This window comes from Eschrichtius robustus, chromosome 15, assembly GCF_028021215.1.
Source record: "Eschrichtius robustus isolate mEscRob2 chromosome 15, mEscRob2.pri, whole genome shotgun sequence".
NCBI lineage: Eukaryota > Metazoa > Chordata > Mammalia > Artiodactyla > Eschrichtiidae > Eschrichtius > Eschrichtius robustus.
Window position 1 is genome coordinate 58708233 of NC_090838.1, and position 27839 is coordinate 58736071.

Sequence of the window (27839 nt, forward strand, 5' to 3'; positions counted from 1 at the left end):
TTTGCTGTGCAGAGAGCTACAGGTTTCTAACTGAACACAGAGTTTCTAGAAATGGAATACTTTTATTTATTGACAATAATTTAGAGTCATCTATATAGACTTAATCAATTCACAGTAATTTGGGGGGGAAAGACATTGATCTACTAGACTGCAAATAAAGGAAGGCAAAACCACCAGTTAAAAAAAACAAACACGGCAGGAGTGTGGGCACAGGATGAAGTCATTTTAAATAAAATGCATCAGAAGGAGGGTGATGAGGAGAAGAGAAGGAAGGTGTTTCGCTTGTGACATATTATTTAATCCTAACACACTCTGTGAAGTGGATAGTATTGTCACCATTTCACAAACGAGAAAACTGAGAATCAAATAAAGTCGTTTCTTGTAAAATCAGCTGTTTAAACTTGAGCCTTATTTTTCAAAATCTGAGGCATTTTTCTTCCCTAAAACGGACATATGACATGCGCTGCCTACCTCACAGAGCTGTTGGGAGGATTAAAAGAAATAACAAATAGGGACTTCCCTGGTGGTGCAGTGGTTAAGAATCCGCCTGCCAATGCAGGGAACACGGTTCGATCCCTGGTCCAGAAAGATCCCACGTGTTGCGGAGCACCTAAGCCCGTGCGCCACAACTACTGAGCCCACGCACCTAGAGCCCGTGCTCCACAAGAAGAACCACCACAATGAGAAGCCCGTGTACCGCAACGAAGACCCAACCCAGCCAAAAATAAATAAATTTATTTTTTAAAAAAGAAGAAATAACAAATAGAACTTTTGACATCACTCTTGACATTTATCAGATTTTAAGTTCTCTGATTCTGTCCGGATGTTTGCATATTATTAAGAACTGGGTCTTTGTAAAAGAGACTCTATGAAGCCTGTTTGTGGAGAAAGTCTTTCCCTAACATACCTTAAAATATATTACTTCAAGCTATTTATTTTTATTTATTTATTTATTAAAAAACGTGATGATCCATTTATTTATTTATTTATTTATTTATTTATGGTTGTGTTGGGTCTTCGTTTCTGTGCGAGGGCTTTCTCTAGTTCCGGCGAGCGGGGGGCCACTCTTCATCGCGGTGCGCGGGCCTCTCACTATCGCGGCCTCTCCCATTGCGGAGCACAGGCTCCAGACGCACAGGCTCGGTAGTTGTGACTCATGGGCCTAGTCGCTCCGCGGCATGTGGGATCTTCCCAGGCCAGGGCTCGAACCCGTGTGCCCTGCATTGGCAGGCAGATTCTCAACCACTGCGCCACCAGGGAAGCCCCAAGCTATTTATTTTTAAATAAAAATATTGTCTCTACATACATTCTCCTTCTCCTTCTTCTCCTTCTCTTCCCCCTACTCTTCCTCCTTCTCCCCCTCCTCCCCTTCCTTCCCCTCCTCTCTTTCCTTCTTCTTCTCCTTCTTCTTTTCTCTTCCTCCTCCTCCTCTTTCTCCTCCTCCTCTCCTTCCTCCCCCTCATTTTTCTCTTCCTCCTTCTCCTTCTTCTCCCTCTCCCTCTTCTCCTTCTCCTTCATCATCTTCTTTATCTTCTGTGTCTTCAGTTTTTGTATAAGACCAGAGCACAAGCTTTGGCCATTATCCATGCATGTAATATTCTTTTAAATACCTTCAGTTTTCCTCTTTGCATTTTTAATACTTTTGTTTAAAAATGTATTTTGTCCTCGCTGACTTTTTAAACAAAATGTACCAAGTAATAATGTTACGTGCCAGTCACAGTTAATTTTATATACATTAACTTATTTAATCCTCACAACCACTCTTTAAAGTAAATATTTTTATTATCTCCATTTTCCAAATGAAAAACTTTAAACACAGGACTTCCCTGGTGGTGCAGTGGTTAAGAATCCACCCGACAATGCAGGGGACACGGGTTCGATCCCTGGTCTGGGATGATCCCACATGCCACGGAGCAACAAAGCCCGTGCGCCATAACCACTGAGCCTGTGCTCTAGAACCCGTGAGCCCCAACTACTGAAGCCTGCGTGCCACAACTAGTGAAGCCCGTGTGCCTAGAGCCCGTGCTCCTCAACAAGAGAAGCCACCACAATGAGAAGCCTGCGCACCGCAACGAAGAGTAGCCCCCTCTCGCTGCAACTAGAGAAAGCCCGCGTGCAGCAACGAAGACCCAATGCAGCCAAAAATAATTAATTAATTTAAAAAAATGTAAGCGCAGAGATATTAAGTGACTTGTCTAAGGTCACACAGTTAATAAGGATTTGAATTGAGGCATCTTGGCTCCAGAATCTGAACTCTTAAACACTGGGTCATGATGAAACATTTCTGAAAATAATGGATAATCTTCCTAAATAAGAGTCATGATTATGTATATCAATTTTTATTTGATATCCACAGAAACTATTGTGGTTTAATTCAGGATTATGTCCCTATCTATTACAGTTTTTGACTTATTATCTTCTTTCAACATTTTTTCTTGGTCCTCTGTGAAAAAAAATTATTTTCAGTATATCTGTCTCTACAGATTGCCTTCTTTCCTCTAATTATTCTGCTTCCAATTTCCTAAGAGCCAGAAACTAGATCACCTTATAAGTTAGAACCGTCTTTAAAATATGAGTCATGAGGCTTTGAGAGAAGACCCAAGCCTTTAGTGGATGGACTTGGTGACATCTGTGACAGAGATCTTTACTTTTTGGCATGTTTTCTGTTCTCAACTGGGATCTGGATGGCTTAGATGGTTGGATAAGTGACTTCTCAATAAGCAAGGTGTCACAAAATAGAAATTCAAGGCATTTCTACTCTCCCACCTGTTCCAAAGGGTTTCAGTCATCATAATAATTAGAAGGATGGCCTAGTTCCTCAAGCTCCTGGGTAGCCACCGATGCTTAGAAGTAGAGAGACATGGCTACAACTTGTATAAAAATAGCCTTCCAGATGGCTGAGGGGCAAAGTTACAACTCAGCAGCTTGATATAGCTGAGCACTTGAATCTGGGAGTAGGAGGAGAGCTGTGCTGAGAAGTAGCCAGAGAGACTGGGCTTGAGTCCAATCATAAGTAGAACAGTAGATGCCAGGAGAGATCACTTAACGTGGCAGATTAGCTGTTAAGATTTCCTGTTTACTTCATCTCCATCTCCTCCCCACCTCCCTTGATTCAACCTTACCTCTTAGCCTCGAGGGAAACAGACACACATGCACGCACACACACGTTTGAACAAAATAAGGAGAATAAAGTAGAGGTACAAACCATAAACCTTAATGTGCTTTAGAAGCCCACTAGCCGAACTCATCTTAGCCACAAGCAGAATGATGGTGAGCACTTGAACTCACCCAGTGTGTCTCTGGGACTTCAATGCTCCAGCTTCTGGGCTGGGGCTCTTCGGTGGGAGGGTGTGTCCCGTGACATGGGCCATATTTCCCTCAGCCCTGTCTTAAGTCATTCCCAACTCAAAAATGGAAACGGGCAAAAGCCGCAATATTGCTTCCACCCCTCAAAGCAAATACTAAGACTCTTGATGGATGAGTCACTAGCTTGAGAGTTCTTGTTTCCCAAATGAAAATATTTACTCATCAAATGTTTCAATAGGCTAAGATATGTAGTTTTCACATTTCCCCACCTTCTAATAAGTGCATTTCCACTGGATATTCTGGAATAAAACTTAAGCCTCTGTCTATAGTAAACCCATTGCTTGAACTATCTCAGTGTTTGAAGAGTGTTGGCTTTTAAAATACAGTAATTAGGAATGGATTCGTGCTTATATTTAGCAGAAGTTAATAGACACTTTTTCTTTTTTTAATTATTATTTATTTATTTATTTACTTTTGGCTGTGTTGGGTTTTCGTTGCTGTGCGAGGGCTTTCTCTAGTTGCGGCAAGCGGGGGCCACTCCTCATTGCGGTGTGTGGGCCTCTCACTATCGCAGCCTCTCTTGTTGCGGAGCACAGGCTCCAGACGCGCAGGCTCAGTAGTTGTGTCTCACAGGCCCAGTCGCTCCGTGGCATGTGGGATCCTCCCAGACCAGGGCTCGAACCCGTGCCCCCGCATTGGCAGGCAGACCCTCAACCACTGCGCCACCAGGGAAGCCCGACACTACCATTTTGGAAAAACAAGCGAATTGAGAAGCATACGTCTCTCTTTTAACACCTCTCCTGATTAGCCCAAATCCAAGGCATTACTGTGCCCTGCTGGCAGCACAGCCTCATTGCAGGTAAGTAACACAGGTGCAGAGGGTTTGAGGCCAGCCTTCCAAATTCATTTCCACAAGAAATTGATTCTTTGCAATAGTCCCATTAACCTTGCATATTCTTACATGGAACGTTCACAGGCAGCAAAAAAACAAATCCCCAACTAACTTTTTCCAACCCAATAGGATTTGTGCTTCCCAAGTGAACATTAGAATATTGTTACTTTTTAAGAGAGTGTTTCTTTGCTTCTTAGGGAATTCATCCTCAATCTACATGGAGTACAGGCTTTGTGCCAGGTACCTTGCAGTGCCCGGGAGCAGGCAAGGAGGTCTCCATCCTGATGCACATGCACTGTTACAGCACCACATCCTAAAGCTGCTCAGCTACATAGCTGGCTGATAGGGGTGTGGTCACCCTGGAAGGAGGAATGGAGAGAGGATAGGGACAAGCATTTTTTGATTGTCCACCAAGAGCCCGAGCCTGTGCTAGCTTTGTTGCAGCCAGTAGAGTATTCCCTGTTTAATGGTCAGAATTGATCTATGAGTTAAGTGTGCTAATTCTACTCCAGGTATATCCCCCTCACCCTGCAACATAGACGGTGGTCTTGTAACAGAGAAGAACAAACCTGACTCCATATTGGACCTATTCCTTTAGCTCTACTCCTTGTGCTCTGTTGCCTGTGCTTTGTCATGCTGGCTCTGCACCTTTGGTAAAAGAATGTTGCCTATAGTCTGAAATATACAGGATAGCCCATTCTCAAGGCTCTGACCTTTAAAAGTGTGACACTTTCCCAATCATATAGAGATTAAAAAGTTGCAGAAGAGAAAAATAACATTTGTTTTGTTGGAGGTTTACAGGAATATCGTGACCTGACCTACGTGGACAGCTGCAAGAACAAAGGATTCCGGCACCAAGAAGTTTGCAACAAACAGCCGCACTGCCTCCCCTTTTAATATAAAAGATGCCTGAATTCTAATCTTTGGGACAGTAGTCCACCATCTTCCTGGTCTGCTGGCTTTCCGAACAGTCGTCATTCTGTGCCCCTTCACCTCATCTCTTGATTTACTGGCCTGTCGTGTGGTGAGCAGTACCAGCCTGGATTCAGTAGCAATCTTAGTAGAGCTGGCCTGGAGCAGAGGTCCACCTGCTAGACAGATATTGCCCAAATTAAGAAGGCAAGTCAGGGATGATTTTCAATGCCTTTATTAAGAAATATCAAAAGTTGATTATAGCTCCATACACAGTTTTACAAAGTTCAAGTGAAGGGGAATGTAGGGAGGCCATCAGCATGCCTGTTTGGACACCACAGTCACTTGCCAAAGAGTTAACCCTGTCACTTTGGTCACCTTGTTTAACAGTGGTCCACACAAGGCTCTTTCCCACTTCCACTAGGCCACACAGCACAATACCTTACATTATTTGAGTTGTAATACGTTATAAACACTTCTTAAATATTTGTCCTTTTCTTTCGTCATTATTCTTCCCTGAAATAGCCGAGCTGTTTATAGAAAGCACAACACTTGAGTCCCACTGACTGCTGTTTGCACCACATTTTCACAAAGCCTACTTTGACACAGCTGGAAAACATCCCAAGTTACATGTTACCCTTGCACACTTGGGATGGAACCCAAGCACATTGTTATTTTTTATTTAACATTGAACAAAAAAGAGGGAAGCACTCAACTTGGAAACAAAACAGCATTCAGTGGAAAAGTTAAGTGTGGGACACAGCCTGCGGATTCCACGGAGCTCCTCCAAGTGGTCACCAGCATGACCAAGAACAAATGGAGGCAGGAACACCAACACAGAATACAGAAAGGGAGTCTCTCGGGCAGGGCACATCATGATCTTTTATGTCAGGGACATTGCATCATAGGGGAATTACACTTTCAGAATAATCAGGGCTAGTAGATAATTGGCACCCAATGGGAGACAGCAATGGAGTGGTGTGCCTTGGTGAAGGCTTGTGCTGGGTTATCTAAAAGTGGATCTCTGAAGACATTGTCCAGCAGCATCAGAAAGCGCCATCTTCAGAGGAAGGACTCTTTGTTCACCCACATGAGACTGCGGGTCTCATTGGGCTTGCATTCGTACTCAATGACGGAGAAGGGGCTTCCCCACTGGCAGTGATCTCGCTTGTGGTAATTGTAAAACTTGACCTGCCACACCGTCTCGAAGGTCCCAATGTCAGTGAACTGAGGGAAGAGAAACACGCCCCATCAAAACCTCATTCTGCCATGAGCAAACATAAGAGTTGATGTTCGCGAAAGAGACGTAATAGGGAAGAACAAATCTGACTCCATGTTAGATCTGTTTCTTTTACTTCAACCTTTGTATTCTATTGCTTTTGCTTCGAGCTAAGAATGTTGCCTATAGCCTGCAATATACAGGACAGCCCATTCTCAAGGCTCTGACCTTTAAGAGTACAACACTTTCCCATTCATATAAAGATAAAAAGTTGCAGAACAGAGAATAACATTTGTCTTGTTGGAAGTTTACAGGAACATCGTGACCTGACCTATGTGGACAGCTGCAAGAACAAAGGATTCCTGCACCAAGAAGTTTACAACAACCAACTCCCCCCTTCACCCCCTGCCCCTCACCTTTTAGTATAAAAGAAGCCTGAATTCTGACTGTGGTAAGATGGTTCTCTAGGACATTAGTCGGCCACCTTCTCAGTCTGCTGGCTTTCCAGATAAAGTTCCCCCAATAACTTGTCTCCCGATTTACTGCCTGTCATGCAGCGAGCAGAATGACTTTAGACTTAGTAACAGATGTACTGTGTAATGAGGTGTCATCTGTGTAATCACTCCAGGCTCTTGTGGTCTGAAAGCTTAGGCCCTTACTCTAACGCACATCTTCCTTTATTATGAGAGAGATTTTCCTGAAAAGCTGTCTGTAAACCATTTATTTCTCTATAAAATCTTATTCCCATCCCACTCATGGCATTTGTTATCATATTGCCTTTAATACAAATAACTCCCCAAATGTAGCTGTTTCCCATATTTAAGTTCTGGAAACTTCTCTTAGAATCTCAGAATTTCAGAGGTTGCCACAGAAGGGAGATTGGGAAGAGAAGAGAGGGAATGGTGTTTAATGATTGTCTTTGGTTTCTTTTTCGAAAAATAGCTGTACAAAATAACATGTGCACAACAACACGAAACAAAAGCTACAACTGCCCTCCCATCATTAATTTCAATTACAGGGAAAACTATGTTATCGGAAGTATTTGCTTGTTAGAGACCCTACTTTAACTTTCAAATACTATTGAGTGTTTATAAGCCATGCCCATGTCTCAGGTTCTGATTTTACATTACCCAAAACCCTATCTGAGTACCTACCGTGTGCCTCGTACATAGAAAAATTTGTACAAGGCGTGATCCTTTGCTCTCAAGAAGTTTGCATTCTACTTCCAGAAGGTAGGCCCTGCACACACTGCACGGAATTCTATGGAGTCATGACCACACAATTCTCATGTAGCTGAGGAGGGCACAGAATACCCTAGAGGCCATTGGGCAGGGGCTCAAGTGGCCTGTAGGGTAGCCTGACCCTGCCACTGCCTCCTGGAGCTATTTAGGGGATGTGGCAGTAAACAGCATGATGCCTGTCGTTATTTTCTCCTCTGACCCACCCGCCGTCATGGGAGGAGGCCAGGCCTGACTTAGCAGGGTTCTTAGACTTGTCAGGAGCCAGAAGACATTGTGGGGGAGGGCTGTGAGCAATGGGAGCCTTATGCTTGCGGTTGCTACAGGAGGAGGGCGATCAGGTGCTCCCCAGATAGCTTTCCAAGATGCTCTCAAGATCATATCCTGCCCCATTGCCTCATCCTGCTCATCGGACGCTAAAACAAGGTTTGGCTTGCCTTTGAGAAATCTGCTTGACCTGAAACAGTAGGTGATATACCTAGAGTCCACAAATCTTCTCCCAGGTAAGAAAATGAAGGATCTCCTTTTAGAGAGTCATAGCTTAAAGACCTGTGCACATATATGCAGCTTTATTCACAAAAGCCCCAGCCTGGAATCAACCCAAATGTTTCATCATTCACCTGGTGATAGACACATTTTGGTATATCAGGAAAATGGCTTATTACTCAACAATAGAACATACTGATTCAGGCAGCAACAGTGATGGATCTCAAAGACATGCTGAGCAAAAGAATCTAGACCCCAAAGAATACGTGTACTATATGATTCCATTTATATATATATATGTATATATATATATATATATATCCATATAATTTATAGTGATAGAATATAATCTATGCTGACAGGAAACATCTGTGGTTACTCAAGTTACCTGGGGTAGGAGGAGGGAATTGATGATTGATGAAAATGTGCAAGAGGGAACTTTTTGGGGTAATGGAAACATTTTACTTCTTGATTGGGGTGGTGGTTACAAGAGTATATGCATGTGTTTGTTAAAACTCATTGATCAGTATACTTAAAATGGGTACATTTATTATATGTAAACTATACAACAAAGTTGATTAAAAATTAGAACTATGGATTTTTAGTGAGCAACAAGGAAACAGGTATTCTGAATAGTACCAATGGGAACTGAATTACACAGCCTTTTGGAAGGGTAATTTGTATCAAGTAAAGGTGTGAACATACTTGGGTCCAGTAATTTCACTTATAATTTATCTTAAGAATAATTTATCTTAAGGGTTTAGAGTAGTGAAAAATTGAACACTAAATTTCCATCCTTAATTAATTATGCATATGTGTATAGTGGAATACTATGTAACAATTCTAAATGTAAATATTTAATAAAATTTTTCTAGTATTCTATATTGTCACCTGAACTACGCAGGTACCAACAAGACTGTCTAGTGTTAATTCCATTAAAATTACACATGTTATTGCTGATGGAATAAGTTTTATTTTCTTCCATGTACTTATTTGTACTTTAAAAATTTAATGATTGAATTTTACTTTTATAATCAGAAAAAATGTTAAGCCAAATTGTATTTACAAGTATTACCAAATAGCTAATATCCTTAATATAAAATATTATATGAATTAACTAGTAAGAACTACTAAGAACATTTGGATAAAACTGGACAGTTCATTAAAAAATTGGCTAACATCTGAAAAATATTCAAATGTAATATTATTAGTAATTAATGAAATACATACTTTACAGAGATATTATCCACCTATCAACTTAGCAAACATTTCCAAATACCAGAAGCAATTTAAGCATCCAACTTTAGGAAATTATTATGAAAATGGTGGAATATCTGTACTATGAATTTATATAATCACTAAACAGGAATTTAGTTTTAATGAGAGAAATGATTACAATGTTAACAGAAAAAAGATTAAAACACTTTTTATACATTATGAGTTCAAATACACAAAATAAGATGTATAGAGAAAAGAAAATGAAGAAATATTAACAATAGCTCTCTAAGAAATTGTTTCTCTATCTTTTCTACTTAGATTTTCTGCAATAAATATGTTACTTTTATAATCAGAAAGAATATTTTAAGTGGTGAAATGGATCTATCACCCCTGAAAAATTAACATATATATCCCTTGAACCCTAGGGATTTAATAAATTCTATTAAGGATACATATGTGCTAATGAAAATATTACAACTTTGTTTACAATAGGGTACTGGTGGTAATAAGAAACTGATATCTCACTTTACAAATCACCAAGATGACTTATTATTATTTTTGACCAGCACAGGACACTGTACATTTTAAGTGCAACTGAATTAAATTAAGTTATAAAAATATTTTACAAACACCAGCTAAACTTTTGAGGGAGCAGCTTGAAATCAGGCTAGGTAAGTGGGAAAAACAATACCTCTTCTGAAACAGATATAAATAAAAGTTGGTCACAAAAACAAACAAACAAAGATGATCACGACCACAGGCAAAAAACAAAAACAAAAGGCCTTAAGGCACTACACTTACACCTGAATGACCTTAAAATTAATAAAGTGTCAATCTAAGAGTTCTCAGTAACACAGGAGACCAAAATAGAAGTCTGTTGACAGCAAGTCACAGCTAAAGATATGGGATGTTTAGGTGCTTCTACTTTGTTTCTCTGTTATTAATGTTGGACCCAAGGTCTTATTAAAGTAAACTTAACTGCTGCTAAATAGGCATATGTTTTCCTCTCTCCCACACCTTAGTTGTTTTAACTTCCTATTAGCCTTCGTCCTATTCTTCCTTCTAGAGTTCTATTTCCTGGGCATCTCTCTACCTAACTCAGGATTTCTTCTCTTCTGGCTAAGAACAGATGTGCTATCCAAAGCTGACATTCCTCTTGAAGAACAGAGGAAGCAACTACAAGCTCTCCATTCCCTTCCAACCCATCTGTGCCTTCCAAGGAAAATTTACCCAGGCAGGCTCCCAGGTAATGCAATTATACATGGTATAATTCTGTGCATTTAATAGTTCTCTCTTTTTTTAAATACAATTACTTTCACATATGTCATTCCACATTGGTGTTGTGACTGGTTTTAACATCTCCATTTTAAGAATGAAAGAACTAATATTCAGAGAGGTTAAGTGAGTTGGCCTAGGTCTACATTGTGCGGCCAGCTAATGCTAGAAGCAGGTCAAGAAGCTAGGTTTCCTAATTCCTATCTAGAAACTATAATCAATGTACCAAATTATTTATATAAGCAAATGAGCTAAAAGGTACTGAACGGTTTTTCTTTTTTCTCCCTGAGTGAGAACATCTATGAACTGTCGTGTGTAGAGTGCTTTAGGACACTACTATGGACTGAATATTTGTAGCTCCCCAAAATTCATATGTTGAAGCCTAAATCCCCAATGTGATGGTATCTGGAAGTGGGGCCTTCCAGAAGTAATTAGGGTGTGAAGATGGAGCCCTCATGAATGGGATTAGTGTCCTTATAAAAATAGACATGAAAGGGATGATCTCTCTCTTTCTCTGCTTTCCTTCATGTGAGAACACAGCAAGAAAGCAGCTGTCTGTGAATCAGAAAGAGTGTTCTCACCAGATACCAGGTCTGCTGGCACCTTGATCTTGGACTTCCAGCCTCCAGAACTGTGAAAAATAAATATTTGCTGTTTAAGCCACCCAGTCTATTTATTCTGAAACTGACACTCTACTACATACCTGGACGTTTTATTTGCCTTAGTGTTCTTACAAGTTGCAAGGCTTGGTACACTTTTATTTCACAACCATGTGAAAGAGAACCCATCAGCTTCCAAAGAGAGGAGACTCATTTGTTGTGCTCAGTAACAAATGAGGAATCTGAAGAACTTGTTTTAATCAATTTCCATGGTGGTCTTAGAACCAGATGCCCTAGAATCCCCGGAGTACTTCTCTCTACTCACCATTCCACCCAAATCCACTGGAGACATGTGAAATTCACCAAGAATAGAGTCACTTAGAAATCCGCTGACTTGGGAGCACAGAATGAGCTTATTATATTGATAGAGACATGATGTTATTTCCTTAGTAAATAAAATCAGTATAAATAAGCATCTATGACTTTTACTGTGGTGTGACCTACCAATTCCTACTGGATTCCAAGCCTCTTTATTCCTGTACTGTTTGAAGTTTTAGTAGTAAATACATGTTTTCCATTTCTCTTAGCTGAATAGATAGGACTAAAAGTTCTGGGTCTTATAAGTATGCTTAACTTTATAAGAAACTGTCAAACTTTTCTAAAGTGATTGCAGCATTTTACATCCCTACCGGCAATATGAGAGTTTCAGTTGATTTACAGACTCTCCAAAAGTTGACATTGCCGGTCCTTTTAATTGTAGCCTGTCTAGTGGTAAGAAAAAGAAAGGCAATAAATAGCAGAAACCCATGAAACAGAAAAAGGAAAACCAGTAAAGAAAAATTGATGAAACTAAAATCTGTTTGTTTGTTTGTTTTTGAAAATGTCTTTAAAATTGATAAACCCCAGCAAAACTGAGCAGGAAAAAGAAAGCACGTTACCAGTATTAGGAATGAAAGAGATACTATCACAATTGATCCTCTATTAGGAACAATGTGGGATCCTTAGATGAGGAACAAACTTATACTAATACATTTTTTAAAATGTACAAATTCTTTGAAAGACACAAGCTATCACTAAATCCCTAACTACTTAAGAAATTGAATTTGTAGTTTAAAATCTTCCCAGAAAGAAAATTTCAGGTCCAAATGCCTTCACTGATAAATTCATACATTTAAGGGAAAAATACCAGTTCTACATAAGAGAGGAAGGAACACTTCTCAATTCATTTTGTGAAGCCATTGTTACCCTGATACCAAAACCTCACAAAGATATTATTACGAGTAAAGGAAAATTGCAGACAAAAATTCCTCATGGCTTTATGCATAAAATTTGCTTATAATTTTTATTTGTTTGAAATATTAGTAAATAAAATCCAGCAATACATAATAAGGATATTACACTGGGACCAAGAGAGATGTATCCTTAGAACTCAAGGATGGTTCAATATTTGAAAATTCATGTAATTCACCATATTAACAAAATAAAGGAGAAACACCATGTAATCATATTAATAGATGCAGAAAGAGCATTTGGCAATTCAACATCCATTCATAATAAAAACTCTCAGCAAACTAGGAACAGAAGGAAAGTTCTTCAATCTGATTAAGGGGCACCAATAAAAAACCTATAGCTAACATCACCCTCAATGGTAAGAGGCTGAGTCCTTTCTCTATAAGATGGAAATAAGGCACCGAGAGCAGTTCTTACTATTCCTGTACAACACTGTGTTAGCAGTCTTAAGCTAGTACCTTAAGGCAAGAGAGAGAAAAAAAAAAAGGGAAGTAATACTTTCTATTCACAGAAAAACAACTGTTTGCAGAAAATACTATGCAATTAATAAGTGAATTCAGCAAGCTTGCAGGATCCAAAAATCAATTTAGAAAAATTATTATATTTCAGAAATACACTAGCACTGAACAATTAGTATTACTTTTAAATATTTGACTAATTTTATAGGTGAAAACTGGCATTGCAATATCTGTATTTTTTTTTTTTTACCAATAGTGAAATTAAGCTATTTTTATGTATTTACTGATCATCTGTATCTCTTCTGTGAATTGCCTCTTTATGTTTTTTGCTTATTTTTCAATTTTCCATGTCCTATGGTTCTTTTCCTTACTGGTTTCTAAGAATTCTTTATATATTAAGCTACAGATTGTGCCAAAATACTAGAAAGAGCTGACATGAGGAATACCTTTTATGTTTGGGAAGGCATGTGTAAGGCCACCTTCCTGCGCAAACACAGCCTCACAACAAGCTCATGTACCTCCCTGCCTTATTCCTCTAAACTCCCCCCAGTCGCCTACCAAAGAGACTTTCATGATGACTCCCATGATGCAGATAGAACCTCCACTTGGGCTCTCTCCTTGGCGGAACTGAGTGGAGAATTAGTCACATTAAAATACAAGTCAGCACTGCTCTTTGAAGTGTGGGTGGAGAGCTTTTAGAGCTGGGTATCGTTAACTCCCTGTACCAGGGCCTCTGGAATCATGTGAATAGAGAGATCACTGCCACTGATCTAAGTCAGATGGCACTTGACTACTTCTTGAGTTCAGCTGCAGGACTGCAGCACTGTCTGCATGGGCAGTGGCAAATCGAGGCAACACAGCTTAACCATCCATGTTACAAATAAGTCTTTCACCAACCATCATTTGCCTTTTAACTGAAATTGCCTTTTAAGGAAAATTTAACTTTGTTTACAATGCTTAACAGGAATTTTACATTTATGTAATCAAAGTTTTCCATTTTCACCTTTGGATTTCTTCCATTTCTTTAAGGTTTAGATTAATTCTTTTCATTTTGATTTTTTACAAAGTTGACTTTTTACAGATAACCCTGGGATCCATCTGAAGTATCTTTTTGAAGTATGGCATCTGGAAAGAACAGCAGTGATGTTTCCCCCAAAGAGCCAATTATCCTAGCATCATTTAGCCAATGACTTATAAAAATCTGATAAACTACTCTGAGGTAACCTTAGACTCATAAGAAGTTGCTTTGGTGTACCTTTAATTCAGCTTCCCTTGCTGGATTCACCTACTTGATTAACTGCATTTACTTGGGGATCTCAAGACTTCCTTATTACCTGTGAAAGTGGTTGTGTCTGTAATTTACAATACTTAAGCTTGACAAAAGTCATAAAATAGTGTTAAAGCATATGTAAGGCTTTCATCACTAGAATGAAATTTTCAATTAACATTATAGCTGCTGACTTGATCAGGAAACCTTCTCTAATTTCAATTAATAATAATTCTAGGACTTCCCTGGTGGTGCAGTGGTTAAGAATCTGCCTGCCAATGCAGGGGACACGGGTTCGAGCCCTGGTCCAGGAAGATCCCACATGCTGCAGAGCAACTAAGCCCATGCACCACAACTACTGAGCCTGCGCTCTAGAGCCTGCGAGCCACAACTACTGAGCCCGCACGCCACAACTACTGAGCCCGCACACCACAACTATTGAAGCCTGTGTACCTGGAGCCTGTGCTCCACAACAAGAGAAGCCACTGCAATCAGAAGCCCGCGCACCACGACGAAGACCCAATGCAGCCAAAAAATAAATAAATGAATAAAAATTTAAAAAAATAATGCTAATTTCAATTGTAATAGAATCACGTATTACAGATAAAATACAAATGCGTGGCCAACGCTCAAACCAAAAGCTGTGCGATCACAGCTTGGAACAATCATTGTTGTTGGAACAATCATTCACCTGCTTCTTCTAGAGTGGAAATTATATTTAAGAACCTAGGCTTTACTGCTGGGACTCATAAAATGCTAAATACCAGCTTAAATCTTTTGGAAAATGATGTACAGTACAAACATATAAATCAAGTTTGAATAAGAGGAAAGTTAAATCTCATAAAATCCGAAACTATGGGAAAACCAAAATACAGTGTCAACTCTATGGAAAAAATAACCGTCTTCATTTTAAAAGAAGAATTCATAACAGAAAATGAAAATTTTTAACGTAATTATATTTCTACACAATGGAAAATAAAAATAAAGCAATAGTGAGAGAAATATGACAGATATGACAGATTGTTTATTAGGAGTCTGTGATTTTTAAAAAAAATGATTTCCAACAGAAGTATTGACGAAACATGAAAGAATAATATACACAAGAAGAAACAAAATTAACATGTAGAAATGTTCATTCTTGTGATAGTGAAAAGTAAATTAGAAAATCTATTTTTTTAAAGTAATTCTCAATGATGTCATAATTTTAACAAAGCCAGTAGACTTCTTTGTTGCTAGTAACATTGTAAAATAGTATGTACAACTTAAAAAAAACAAAACAAAACACCAAAAAGGCCATATGTGGGAACAGCCATAAAGATTCAGTTCTTTTGACCAAATATTTTTACTCAGATTGAGGTAACTATATGCACAAAACTTTACATTATAGCACTTTTTATGATGGGACAATCAATATATCTAATATCTGGGTAAGAGTGTAATCATTGTGATATATTGTGATAGTCTTATATTACCCTTAAAATTATAAAAAATGAATATGTAGAAAGTTGTACAAAATATGTATTAAAAATGATTGCAACTATAGAATGTATATATGTGGACGGTAATCTGAAAATGAGCCAAATCAAAATGTAGGGATTACTGGTGCTTTAAAAGTTTATGCACATTTCTGAACCTTGTCATGGTATCTTACAATTTTTTAAAAAAATCATGCAAAGCCCTTGAAATGCTGGGATGCATCCCCACACTTCTCTGTGTGTCTGTGCCCAACCAGAAAGGAGTCCTACATACATTTGTGGGATTTCAGTCCTATTTGGTGTGATCCTAAATGACAGTATTTGAGAATCTGACTTTCTTCAGCAAATAACTAGTACCACACCCCTAAAGGTAAGTTTGTAATTTTCACACCATGTTAGGGCTGACAGTGGTCTTAGTGTTCAGATAGTGGAATCCACCTATTTGCATTGAGCAAACAGGCCCATTGAATTAAGGTTTGCCTGGGACACAGTTAATTACAGAAGTAGATGGCATCCCAATACCTTCATAACTTCCCGTTCTAATTCTGACGTTCTAGACGTTTCCTCAGGCACCCATACCACTGATGTTTTCCTTGGTGAAGAATGTAAATTGAATAATCCAGGAACTTGCTGCTTAATTGATTGCATTTACCTGGATATTTCAATGTTTTGGTGTTGTCTGTGAGAGTGTGGTATGCCCATACTTTTTAAAACTTAAGTTTGAAATATTGGTAACTTAAAAACATCGTAGGATAATGATGAAGGCTAGCTGAAAGCTTCACCACTAGAATGAACATTTGAATTTAACATAAGAGCTGCTGACATGATCAGGAAACCTCTAATTTCAATTGTTTTCCTTAGAATCAGCCTATTACAAATACGATACAAATGCATGGCCAATGCTCAAACCAAACGCTGTGCGATCATTGTTGGAACAATCAACTATCAATCATCTGCTTCTTCTAGAGTGGAAATTATATGGAAGAATCTAGGCTTTACTGTTGGGACTCAGGATTCATTAGTTACAGCGTAGAGATCCTTGTCACTACAACATCCTTCCAAAGCATCTAAAGGCTCTCCAACCTTTTAGCAGGTACCTGGACAGACAATCCAGACTTATGGTGAGTAAGAAAATCTTTCGTTTCATGACTCAGTCTAAATCATTCTCACATTAAAAAAATACCTGTGGGACTTCCCTGGTGGCGCAGTGGTTGAGAATCCGCCTGCCAATGCAGGGGACACGGGTTCGAGCCCTGGTCCGGGAGGATCCCACATGCCGCGGAGCAACTGGGCCCGCGCGCCACAACTACTGAGCCTGCGCTCTAGAGCCCGCGAGCCACAACTACTGATGCCCGTGTGCCACAACTACTGAAGCCCATGCACCTGGAGCCCGTGCTCTGCAACGGGAGGGGCCGCCGCAGTGAGAAGCCCGCGCAGCCCAACGAGGAGTGGCCCCTGCTCGCCACAACTAGAGAAAGCACGCGTGTAGCAAGAAAGACCCAACACAGCCAAAAATAAATAAATAAATAAATTTAAAAATTAATTAAAAAAAAATACCTGTGTTTCATTCTCATTCAAAATAATGTAGAAGTTCTCACTTTACAGATCCAACTAAGAAGTGTTTAATTGAGTTCTTTCTAAAATAAGTTAATCTTCCTCCCTAGCGTTCTGTTTACACCTATAGCAAAAGAAGTATGACTCCACCCTTCTAAAACCAGAGGAAGTTATACCTCTGGTCCCCTCAGCCCATACTGGCTCCAGGGAGAAGGTGGGGAGGTCTGCTCTCCTGCTCTGTGAACACCTGGAAGATGGGGTACAGTCTCATCTATGGTGACCACCTCTGCACTTGACCCAGTGCTCAGTACCAGTTCAGTGAAAGAATGAACAACTTAAAGTTAGCTCATTGGCCCTTGGGCTCTCATTAAAATTCTGACAGATGGCCAATAGGCACATGAAAAGATGCTCAACATCACTAACTATTAGAGAAACGCAAATCAAAACTACAATGAGGACCACTTCATACCAGTCAGAATAGCCATCATTAAAAAGTCTACAAATAACAAATGCTGGAGAGGGTGTGGAGAAAAGGGAACCTCTGTACACTGTTGGTGAGAATGTAAATTGGTGCAGCCACTATGGAAAACGGTATGGAGGTTCCTCAAAAAACTGAAAATAGAACTACCATATGATCCAGCAATCCCATTCCTGGGCATATACCCAGACAAAACTATAATTTGAAAAGATACATGCACCCCTATGTTCATAGCAGCACTATTTACAATAGCCAAGACATGGAAGCAACCTAAATGTCCATCAACAGATGAATGGATAAAGAAGATGTGATATATATATGTATATATATACATACATACATACATACATACATACATACATACACACAATGGAATATTACTCAGCCATCAAAAAGAATGAAATAATGCCATTTGCAGCAACATGGATGGACCTAGAGATTATCATACTAAGTGAAATGTCAGAAAGAGAAAGACAAATACCATACGATGTCACTTATATGTGGAGTCTAAAATACTATACAAATCAACATATCTATGAACCTGCAGACTCACAGATATAGAGAACAGCCTTATGGTTGCCAAGCGGGAGGGAGAGTAGGGGAGGAAAGGAATGGGGGTTTGGGATTAGCAGAGGCAAACTATTATATATAGGATGGAAAAACAACAAGGTCGTACTGTATAGCACGGGGAACTATATTCAATATTTTGTGACAAACCATAATGGAAAAGAATATGAAAAAGAATATATATATCTATATATATGTATAACTGAGTCACTTAGCTGTACAGAAGAAATCAACACATTGTAAATCAACTATACTTCAATAAAATTTTAAAAAATAAACAAAAATAAAATCCTAATAACTTTAGTATTTGCAGTTCTGCTTCGAGTTAATATTTCCTTTCAACTCTAATTACATATGCTATTCTCGATACACTACAGTAGAAGGATACTTATTTGATTTAAAAGAGATTTATTTTGATCCACCAGCCCTTTGTTGGATGTGTGATCTTCAAATATTTTCCTAGAAGTCTAAAAATACCTTTTAAAATGTGTTTCTGTAGAAATGGATGATTTCCTCAGAAAAACAACTAAAATTGACTCAATAAAATCTTCAAAGCCCCCCAAAGGCAAACATTATGGACTAAGTTGAAAGTTAGGGATATTCCTTCCAAATACCATTATTTTGGATCCTGACTTTTATGGGGAAATTCTGTCAGACTTTCAAGTAACAGCTAAATCCTATGCTATGTAAATTGTTTCAGAGCACCAACTATGAAAATGTGCCCAATTCATTTTATTAAGTTATTAACCCTAACACCACATCTTCAACGGTGAAGAACCTTCTAATTGTCCTTTGCCTATCTCCCCTTCCAATCTACATATTGCTACTAGACCGATTTTAACAACATGCAAATCTTGTCACATTACCAGGAACTGGAAGTCCTACATTGAAATGTTTTTTTAAAATGGGGAGTTGGTGGGTGAAACTTACATAGAGAATTATAAAATCTGACAAAATATAAACAAAAACTATTTGAAGGCTTTAAAAAGCAACTAGGGCTTCCCTGGTGGCGTAGTGGTTGAGAATCTGCCTACCAATGCAGGGGACACGGGTTCGAGCCCTGGTCTGGGAAGATCCCACATGCCGCGGAGCAACTAGGCCCGTGAGCCACAATTACTGAGCCTGCGCTCCGCAACAAGAGAGGCCGCGATAGTGAGAGGCCCGCGCACCGCGATGAGGAGTGGCCCCCGCTTGCCGCAACTAGAGAAAGCCCTAGCACAGAAACTAAGACCCAACATAGCCAAAAATAAATAAATAAATAAATTAATTAAAAAACAAAAAAAGCAACTAAAAGCAGGACAGAAACCAGAGTTACACTTGAGAGATCTCAACTATAACAGTTAAGAATTGTCCGTGTGGCTTTTTTGCTTGAGGGTACTCCCCAATCCCCGGGCAGTTCTGGCCCAAGTAAATGGCAGCTTTATCTGCGAGAAGTGGCAGAAGACAGTGTTCAGGGCTGGCAGAGCAGCTGGAAATTTAGGGAGAAAATCCTGGAAACAAGAGAGCTACGGAAGAGGTGAGACCCAAAATCTGACTATAACTCTGCCATAATTCTTCCCTAACTGCTTGTATGGGCTGGTGGGAGGGGGCTTTTTCTGCTTGAAAAAGCAGACAAACCAGTAAAGAGTCTTTTTTTTTTTTTTTCTTTTCCAAACAACAGAAGTTTATTGTCTCACAGTTTGAGAGGTTAGATGTCCCAGATCAAGGTGTCAGCAGGGTTGGTTTCGTCTAAGAGAAGACTTTATTCTTGAAAGAGAAAATTATGCTGAATAAAATTTGTAAGTTCACTGGTTTTTTTTGTTGTTTTTTGTTTTGTTTTTTTAATTGAATGCATTCCCAAACCTGAGAAGTTGGAGCCTTACTGGTTTGAAAGTGTCAAAGCAAAGGGCTCAGGGCTGGCAGAGCAGCTGGAAATTTAGAGGAACCTCAGGGTGGATGGATCCCAAAATCTTAGTGTAAACTGTCCAATTCCTTGGCTGACTGCTAAACTCCACTGGAACAAGGGAACCAGGCTAGAAAAGCAGCAACTGGAAGTTGAAAAAAAATTAAGCAGAGATATCAGCTGCTACCCTGCTGAGAAGACAGAATTTGTAGTTTGCCTCCAGCAATGTTACTGCATGCTAGAATTTAAAAAGAGACTAGTCCTCAGAAGAATAAAAGAAACTAGAATCAATAATATATTATCTACAATGTTTAGTTTCTAATCAAATATTATCAAACATGTAACAAAACAGGAAAGCATGACCCACATTCAGGAAAAAAAAGTCATCCCTACTCTAAATGGGGCCAGATACTGGATCTACCAAACAAGTATTTCAAATCAGCAATTATAAATATGTTCAAAGAACGGGCACATGGTCTCAGTGAGCAAACAGATAGGGAATCTTGAGCGATGGAAACTATAGAAAATACAAATAAAAAACTCTAGAGCTGAAAAATACAATGACAGAAAAAATTTCAGAAAATAAGCACAAGAGTAGCCTGGGAATGGCAGAAGAAAAAAAATCACTGAGCTTGAGTATACATCAATAGAAATTATCTAATTTGAAGAACCAATTTTCTTTTCTTTTAGAAAATTGGACAGGACTGTAAAGATCTGTGGGATAATATCAAGCTGTCCAATGTGTAATTGAGGAACTACAAGAAGAATAAAGTTGAAAAGAAATTTGAAACAAAATAACAGTTAAAAATACCCAAATTTGGAAGAACACTAACTTACAGATTCAAGAAATTCAGTGAGCCCCAAGAAGAAAAGATTCAAAGAAATGCACACTTAGGTGCATATAGTCCAACTATGGAAAACCGAACTGTACGATATACAAAGAGATCATTTTACTCTGTGTGTATGTGTGTGTGTGTATAGCCTCAATTAAAATACCTTAATGCAAACAAAAGAAGGAAATAAATAATTAAGAAAGGATATGGGGACTTCCCTGATGGTCCAGTGGTTAAGACTCCAGGCTCCCAATGCAGGGGAGCTGGGTTCAATCCCTGGTCGGGGAACTAAGATCCCACATACCACAACTAAGCCCATGCACCACAACGAAGACCCAGCACAGCCATAAATAAACAAACAAACATACAAATAAAAACTAACTTTAAAAAAAAGATAGGATCAGAAATCAATGAAACAGAAAAATGGGTCAGTGGAGCATATGAAAACAAAGCTGGGTTTTTGAAAAAGCCAATAAAATTGATAAATCTCTAGCTAGACTGGTTGGTGAGAGGAAATGGCAAATTATTAATATCAAGAATGAAAGAGGGGACATCATTAGAGATCCTAAGACATAAAGGATGGTGGAGGATTATTACCAACAACTTTGTGCCAACAAATTTGACAATTTAATGAAATAAGTGAATGATATCAAAGACCAATTACAAAAATTAACTCAAGGGACTTCCCTGGTGGCACAGGGGTTAAGAATCTGCCTGCCAATGCAGGGAACACGGGTTCAAGCCCTGGTCCAGGAAGATCCCACATGCCACAGAGCAACTAAACCCGTGCGCCACAACTACTGAGCTTGCACCCTAGAGCCCACGAGCCACAACTACTGAGCCTGCGTGCCACAACTACTGAAGCCCTCACGCCTAGAGCCCGTGCTCTGCAACAAGAGAAGGCACCGCTATGAGAAGCCTGTGCACCGCAACGAAGAGTAGCCCCCACTCGCTGCAACTGAGAAAGCCCGCATGCAGCAATGAAGACCCAACGCAACCAAAAATAAATAAATAAATTCATTAAAAAAATTAACTCAAGAAATAAAACCTGAATAGCCCAATATCAATTAAGGAAATTGAATTTGTAACTAAAAACCTTTAGACAAAGTGAAATGCATGCCTTTATTGGTGAATTCTATCCAACATTAAAAAAGAATAATATTAATTCTATACAAACTCTTCCAGAAAACAGTAGAGTGAACAACTTTCCAAATAATTTTATGCAGCTAGTATTATTACTCTGATACCAAAAACTAGACAATGACAAGAAAAGAAAACCATAGACCAATATTCCTCAGGAACACAGATATAAAATCCTCAATAAAATGTTAATGAGGGACTTCCCTGGTGGTCCAGTGGTTAAGAATCTGCCTTCCAATGCAGGGGACGCGGGTTTGATCTCTGGTCGGGGAACTAAGATCCCACATGCCATGGGGCAACTAAGCCTGTGCGCCACAACTACAGAGCCCAGCCTCAACGAAGAGCCCACACGCCACAACTAAGACCCGATGAAGCCAAAAATAAATAAATAAATAAATATTAAAAAAAAAAAGAAAAAAAGTATCATACATAGAAAAGCTTAGGGATTCTACAAAAGAAAATCCCAAACAACTATTAGGACTAATAAGGGAGATTAGCAAGGCCTCAGGATTCTAGATGAATATAGAAAAAAATCAATTTTATTTCTATATACTAGTAATAACCACCATTTATAGTACCATTTAAATATGAAATACTTAATGATAAATTTAACAAAGTACGTATAAAATCTGTACAGGGAACACTGTAATACATTATAGAGAGAAATTAAAGAAAACCTAAATAGGCAGATATATTCATGTATCAGAAGGCTCAGTAGTAAAGTGTCAAATCTTTCCAAACTGGCATATAGATTTAATGCAAACCCAATTAATACCCCAATTTTTGGAGAAATTGACAAGCTCATTCTAAAATCTGTATAACAATGCAAAGGGCCTAGAATAGTCAAAATAACTTTGAGTAAACAAAGCTGGAAGATTTAGGCTATCTGATTTAAAGACTACATTATAGACCATGAAACAAAATTGTTTTGGCTCTTCTAGGTCTTTTGCATTTCCAAATTTAAAAGATTGATATATAATTAAGTATGTAAAGTAACTGGAATTCTCATACATTGCTGGTTGAAATATGAAATGGTACAGCAGTCTGGATATTTCGTATATGGTTAAACATGTACTTACCATGTGACTCATCAAATCTCCTCTTACGTATTTACTCAACAAATGAAAACATTCTCACTCTAAGACTCATACTCAAATATTCATAGCAACTTTATTCATAACCTCAAAACACCCCAGCTGTTCATTTATTGGTGAAGGGACAAATAAACTCTAGTATATCCTTCCCATGGAATACTACTCAGTGATAAAAGGAACCAATTATTTATGTGACAACATTATGCTACAACGACCTTATACAAGAACATTATGCTAAGTGAAAGAAGTCAGGCACAATGCTATGATTCTATTTACATGAAATTCTAGAACTGTTAAAACTAAGTTATTGAGACAAAAAGGTCAGAGAGGGCTAAGCCTGGGGGCATCGATTACAGATGGGCATGGAGGAATTTTTTGGGATGACAGAAATGTTCTATATTTTTGTTGGGGTGGTGATTATACAGTAGTTAGAATCTATGTAACTGAATACTTTAAATTGGTGTATTAATGTATTTACATACAATTTGTATGTAAATTGCTTATCAAAGTTGACTTACAAACCTTCAATGAATTCCCACAGGCATTAAGATAAATTCGATAAGGAAAGAAGGTCCTGTAACATCGAACCCCTACTTTCCTCTCCGGCTTAATCCTTATTTTTTTTTTAAATTTTTAAAATTTTTGTTGGAGTATAGTTGATTTACAATGTTGTGTTAACTCCATCTTAATCTTGAGTCAGTCTCTGCCTCACGGTCTGCTCCAGCTATATAGGGTTTCTACTCATTCCTTGAAACACATCCTGCTCTGCCCCAGCTCTTGATCTTTGTACCTCCTTTTTCCTCAAGTGCTCCCTCTTCCCTCAACTCTTACATATCTTTAGTTCTTTCTCAAGAAAGCCATCCCCTAAATCTTGAGCTAGACTAAGACCCCCGGTATATATCCCAAGGGTACCACTACTTTTTCAGTACATGTTGTATAATAACAATTATCTACTTTATTATTGATAATCATGTATAAAGTATGTTTTCCTCCTCTAGATAAGAAGCCCCATGAAGCCAGGGATATCTATTTTGTTCACCACTCTTCTCCCAGTGCCTGATATATATAGGAAATCCTTATATATTTGCTGATAAATCAACCAAATGAACAAACAAAAAATTAAACACCCTAAATGAAATATTAGCATATTGAATGTAGTAATATATTACAAATAATAAATGACATTAAGTAGGGTTTATTTTAAGAAATAAAGGAAGTTTAGTATTTCAAAGTATATTTTATATTTATTCCATTAATATATCAAAGGACAAAAATTATCTCCGTAGAGGGGAAAAGGAATTAGATGAAATTCAACACACCAATTAAAAAAAATACCTCTTAGTGAACTAGAAACAGGATGCTTTAACATAATAAATATTTGAAACTAACATTGTATCTAACAGTGAAACCCTGGAGACAAGGATTACCACTAATAGTAGGCAACATTATTCTAGAAACATTAGCCAATGCAGGAAGGCCAGAAAAAAAAAATCAAAAAATGACACAATTATATGTAGATTATGACTGTCTACCTGAAAAACCCAAGATCGTCGAATGAAGAATTTTAGTAAGCAAGTTCAGTAAGGTGGCCAATTACAAAATACACAAACACATACTGTAAAAGCAATGTATTTAAAACAATGCAGCTTTGGCATAAGTGTAGACAGATCAATGCAACAGATTACAAAAATGTAGGGAGAGACTTAAATTTTTGCCACATAAGAAATTACTATGAAACTGATCACTGGAGAAGCATGGGTCATTTAATTAATTGTACTTGGACATTATGAACAAATATATTCGAATATGAAACCATGAATTGAAATAATGTTTCATATTTTCTTTTCCATGGTTTCCACTTGCCTTGGCACCACACTCCAACAATCCCAAGTAGGCCTTACCGGCATGGTGATCTGGATGGGCTGCCGTTCTCCACTCTTGGTTGGGGCCACACCTTCTGTGTCATATGTTCCTGTATATACGATTCTGTCCCCATCAGGCTCTTTAGACTTCAGTTCCAGCGGGACAAGCACACCACCAATGGAAATGTTCCTGCAATGGACTTGAGTTGACCACATATGGTAGGAATTAGCTTAGGCACCCTGCCCTGGTCTGGACCACAACTCTAGGCAGAAACCCCATAGGGTGTGGCTAACGGAGACACTGTGGTGTGGCAGAAAGCTCTGAGAGTCTAGGGGGCTTGACTTCCCCAGCTAACCAGTCATGTGACCCTAGATCAGCTACTTAATCTCTCTGGATTGACATTAGTATTCTCATCCAAAGTACTTGCACAAGGCTGAGTTAGACTCTGTCAATGGTCTTCCTCGCTAGTTTCTCACTTGTGGAGCTATTAAAAACCTACCTATACCCACCCCATCTCAAACCCCAGAGAATAGGATTCAATTGGTCTGGGGTGTGGTTTGGGCCCTAGAAAATTTATTTTAAGGTTGCATACGTGATTCTAATGCACAGGTAGGATTGAGAACCACTGAACTAGTTCTCTAATGGTTTCTTCTTCTGTTCCAACAATCAGGGGGTCCCATAGTTTGGGGTACTCTTCCTCAAGCCAGCCACACACCAAAAACTCTCACTGGCATCATTTCTTCATGTTAGGGTAATGGTTCTCAAAGTGTCATCCCCGGACCAGCAGTATCAGTATCACCTGCCAACCTATCAGAAAGCAAATTCTTAAGCTCCACTCCAGATGTAGTAAACTAGTGTTTACTTCAGGGCACTGAAAAACTTTGATAAAATTAAAGTGTAACAAAAAAATAGTTTTATCGTTAACTCAAATTTGTTTTTAGATTAACTTGAAAAATTGAGAAGTATCCTGAAGGAAATAGAACAGATAACTTGGTAGAAGGGGTTGCCGGGAAAGAAGGGAAAGAAAAAGTCTGGATTATCACCAGATGCACAGAACACTGCAGAATGTGAGGATAATGGGTGCTTGGAGCTGTCAGCGATGAGGACAAGGAAATGGACCAAGAGCATCAGACACAACTCAGGTTTGATTCTAGGTCGTCCAGTTGGAGCCTGGCACCTAGAAGGCCAATACAAGCTTGTTGAATTAACAACTACCGGAGGACACTTAAGCTATAAAAGGTGTCAGGTGGATTCAAAGCCCTCTCCACCCCACCTCCCAAGCTCAGCAAATGGTAGATACAGTACAGGATGGTTTATTTCCTCTTTCCACACTAGACTTCACACCATGCTTAACGTGGAAGCTGAGAGGTAAAGGATTCCAGCCCTGGATACTTCCTCATAAGCTACTGCACCCTCCTACACCGACGTTCCAGCCAGAGCCTACTGGATGCATCAACCTCTGGTAGCAAAGAAGAGATAAACCCTGCCACGAATAAATAAGTATAAAAAAACCCACCCTTTTGTTGTAAGGATGTTGCTGATCGCCAGGCTGAACAGACAATTCGGGAGAAAAAGAAAAACACCAGGCAGGGAAAACCGGGAAACTAGGCCTAAGCAGAGGAGGCTGCCTTCCGTCTTGCTCTTCCAGCCCCGGGGTCCCAGGCTCATAAGGGTTGATGGAGGAGTGGGGCGCATCCCTCAGGGAGCCCCAATAATCACCCGCCCCCGACTTTACACCTCATTCCTCAGCCTTTCTCCTTCCTTCAGCCTCACAGAACGGGGCAGAGGAGGACCGGGGCTGCGGTAAGTGAACCCCGCGGGGAGCTTCTCCCCTCTGCCCCACCCCGGCCGCCTGCGGGTCCGCGCCGATGGCTGCACAGAAGGGATGAAAATTTTACAAGGAAAGAAAAAGCCCCCAAACCCCTGGCTTCCTGTCACTGTTTTAAACATCCCACCCCGCGAGGCGTGGAGGGAAGCGAGAACAGCGGAGAGAGTAGCGTTAAGGCAGAGGAGGGGACCTAGGGTGCAGGCAGCTGACCTCATACCCGCCCCCCCCCACCCCGCCAACCTCCTGGGCCCGCTGGGCGCGGTGCGAGGCAAGAGGTGCCCAGGAGAGGCTCCGGCTGTCCCGGGGGGCCTCGGTCCACCCCGCGTACCCCAAGTGGGGCCGGTCAGCCGCTGCGCGCGCCCGCACTCACTCGACCTGCAGCGTGGTGGGCTTAACCTTCACCTCCACCTTGTAGGAGGAGCCCGTGAGCAGTTTGATGGTGCGGTTCTGGCCGAAGCGCTGCCCGTCCACCTTGTAGAAGACCGGGCCGTCGTTAGGCTGGATGCGCAGCGCGATGGAGAGGCGCACGAGGCCGGGCAGGTCCCCCATGTCTGCGCGCGGGCGGGCGGGCGCGGCGGCTCCGGGGGGCGGAGGACTGCGCTGGCTGCGACCCGGCGGCTGGAGCGCGGTGGGCGGAGAGGAAGCGCGCGGAGGGAGAGGGAGGTGGTGGAGAGAGGCTGCGGCTAGGAGCCAGAGCCGTCGCGGCCGTCAGCCCCGGCTTCCGAGGAGCAGCTCCCGAGGCGGTGACCCCCCGCCCTCCTCGGCGAGGAAGCGCGCCCCAGGGACAGCTCCGAGGTCCCGAGCTCCACCATCCCCCGCTCCCCGTGCCTCGCCCTTTGCGCGCCAGGGGGCTCGCTCCGGCCCGCAGGCCGCGGGCTGCTCAGCGCAGCTGGGTGGGAGAGAGTTAATCCTGTTTACGCACTACAATCCCCTCCAGCTGGGGAAGAGGACATTTTGACTCCTCC

General features: G+C 40.1%; 1 protein-coding gene across 1 annotated transcript; it reads right to left on the reverse strand.

Annotated features, from left to right (window-relative positions):
* Positions 1–5329: 5329 nt before the first annotated feature.
* CNRIP1 (cannabinoid receptor interacting protein 1) lies at positions 5330–27839 on the reverse strand. Its single transcript, XM_068564857.1, has 3 exons — positions 27245–27839; positions 25085–25235; positions 5330–6337 (listed from the first exon to the last, which is right to left on the reverse strand). The coding sequence occupies exons 1-3, from the start codon at positions 27421–27423 to the stop codon at positions 6173–6175; spliced, it is 495 nt and encodes a 164-aa protein (XP_068420958.1). The 5' UTR covers positions 27424–27839; the 3' UTR covers positions 5330–6172.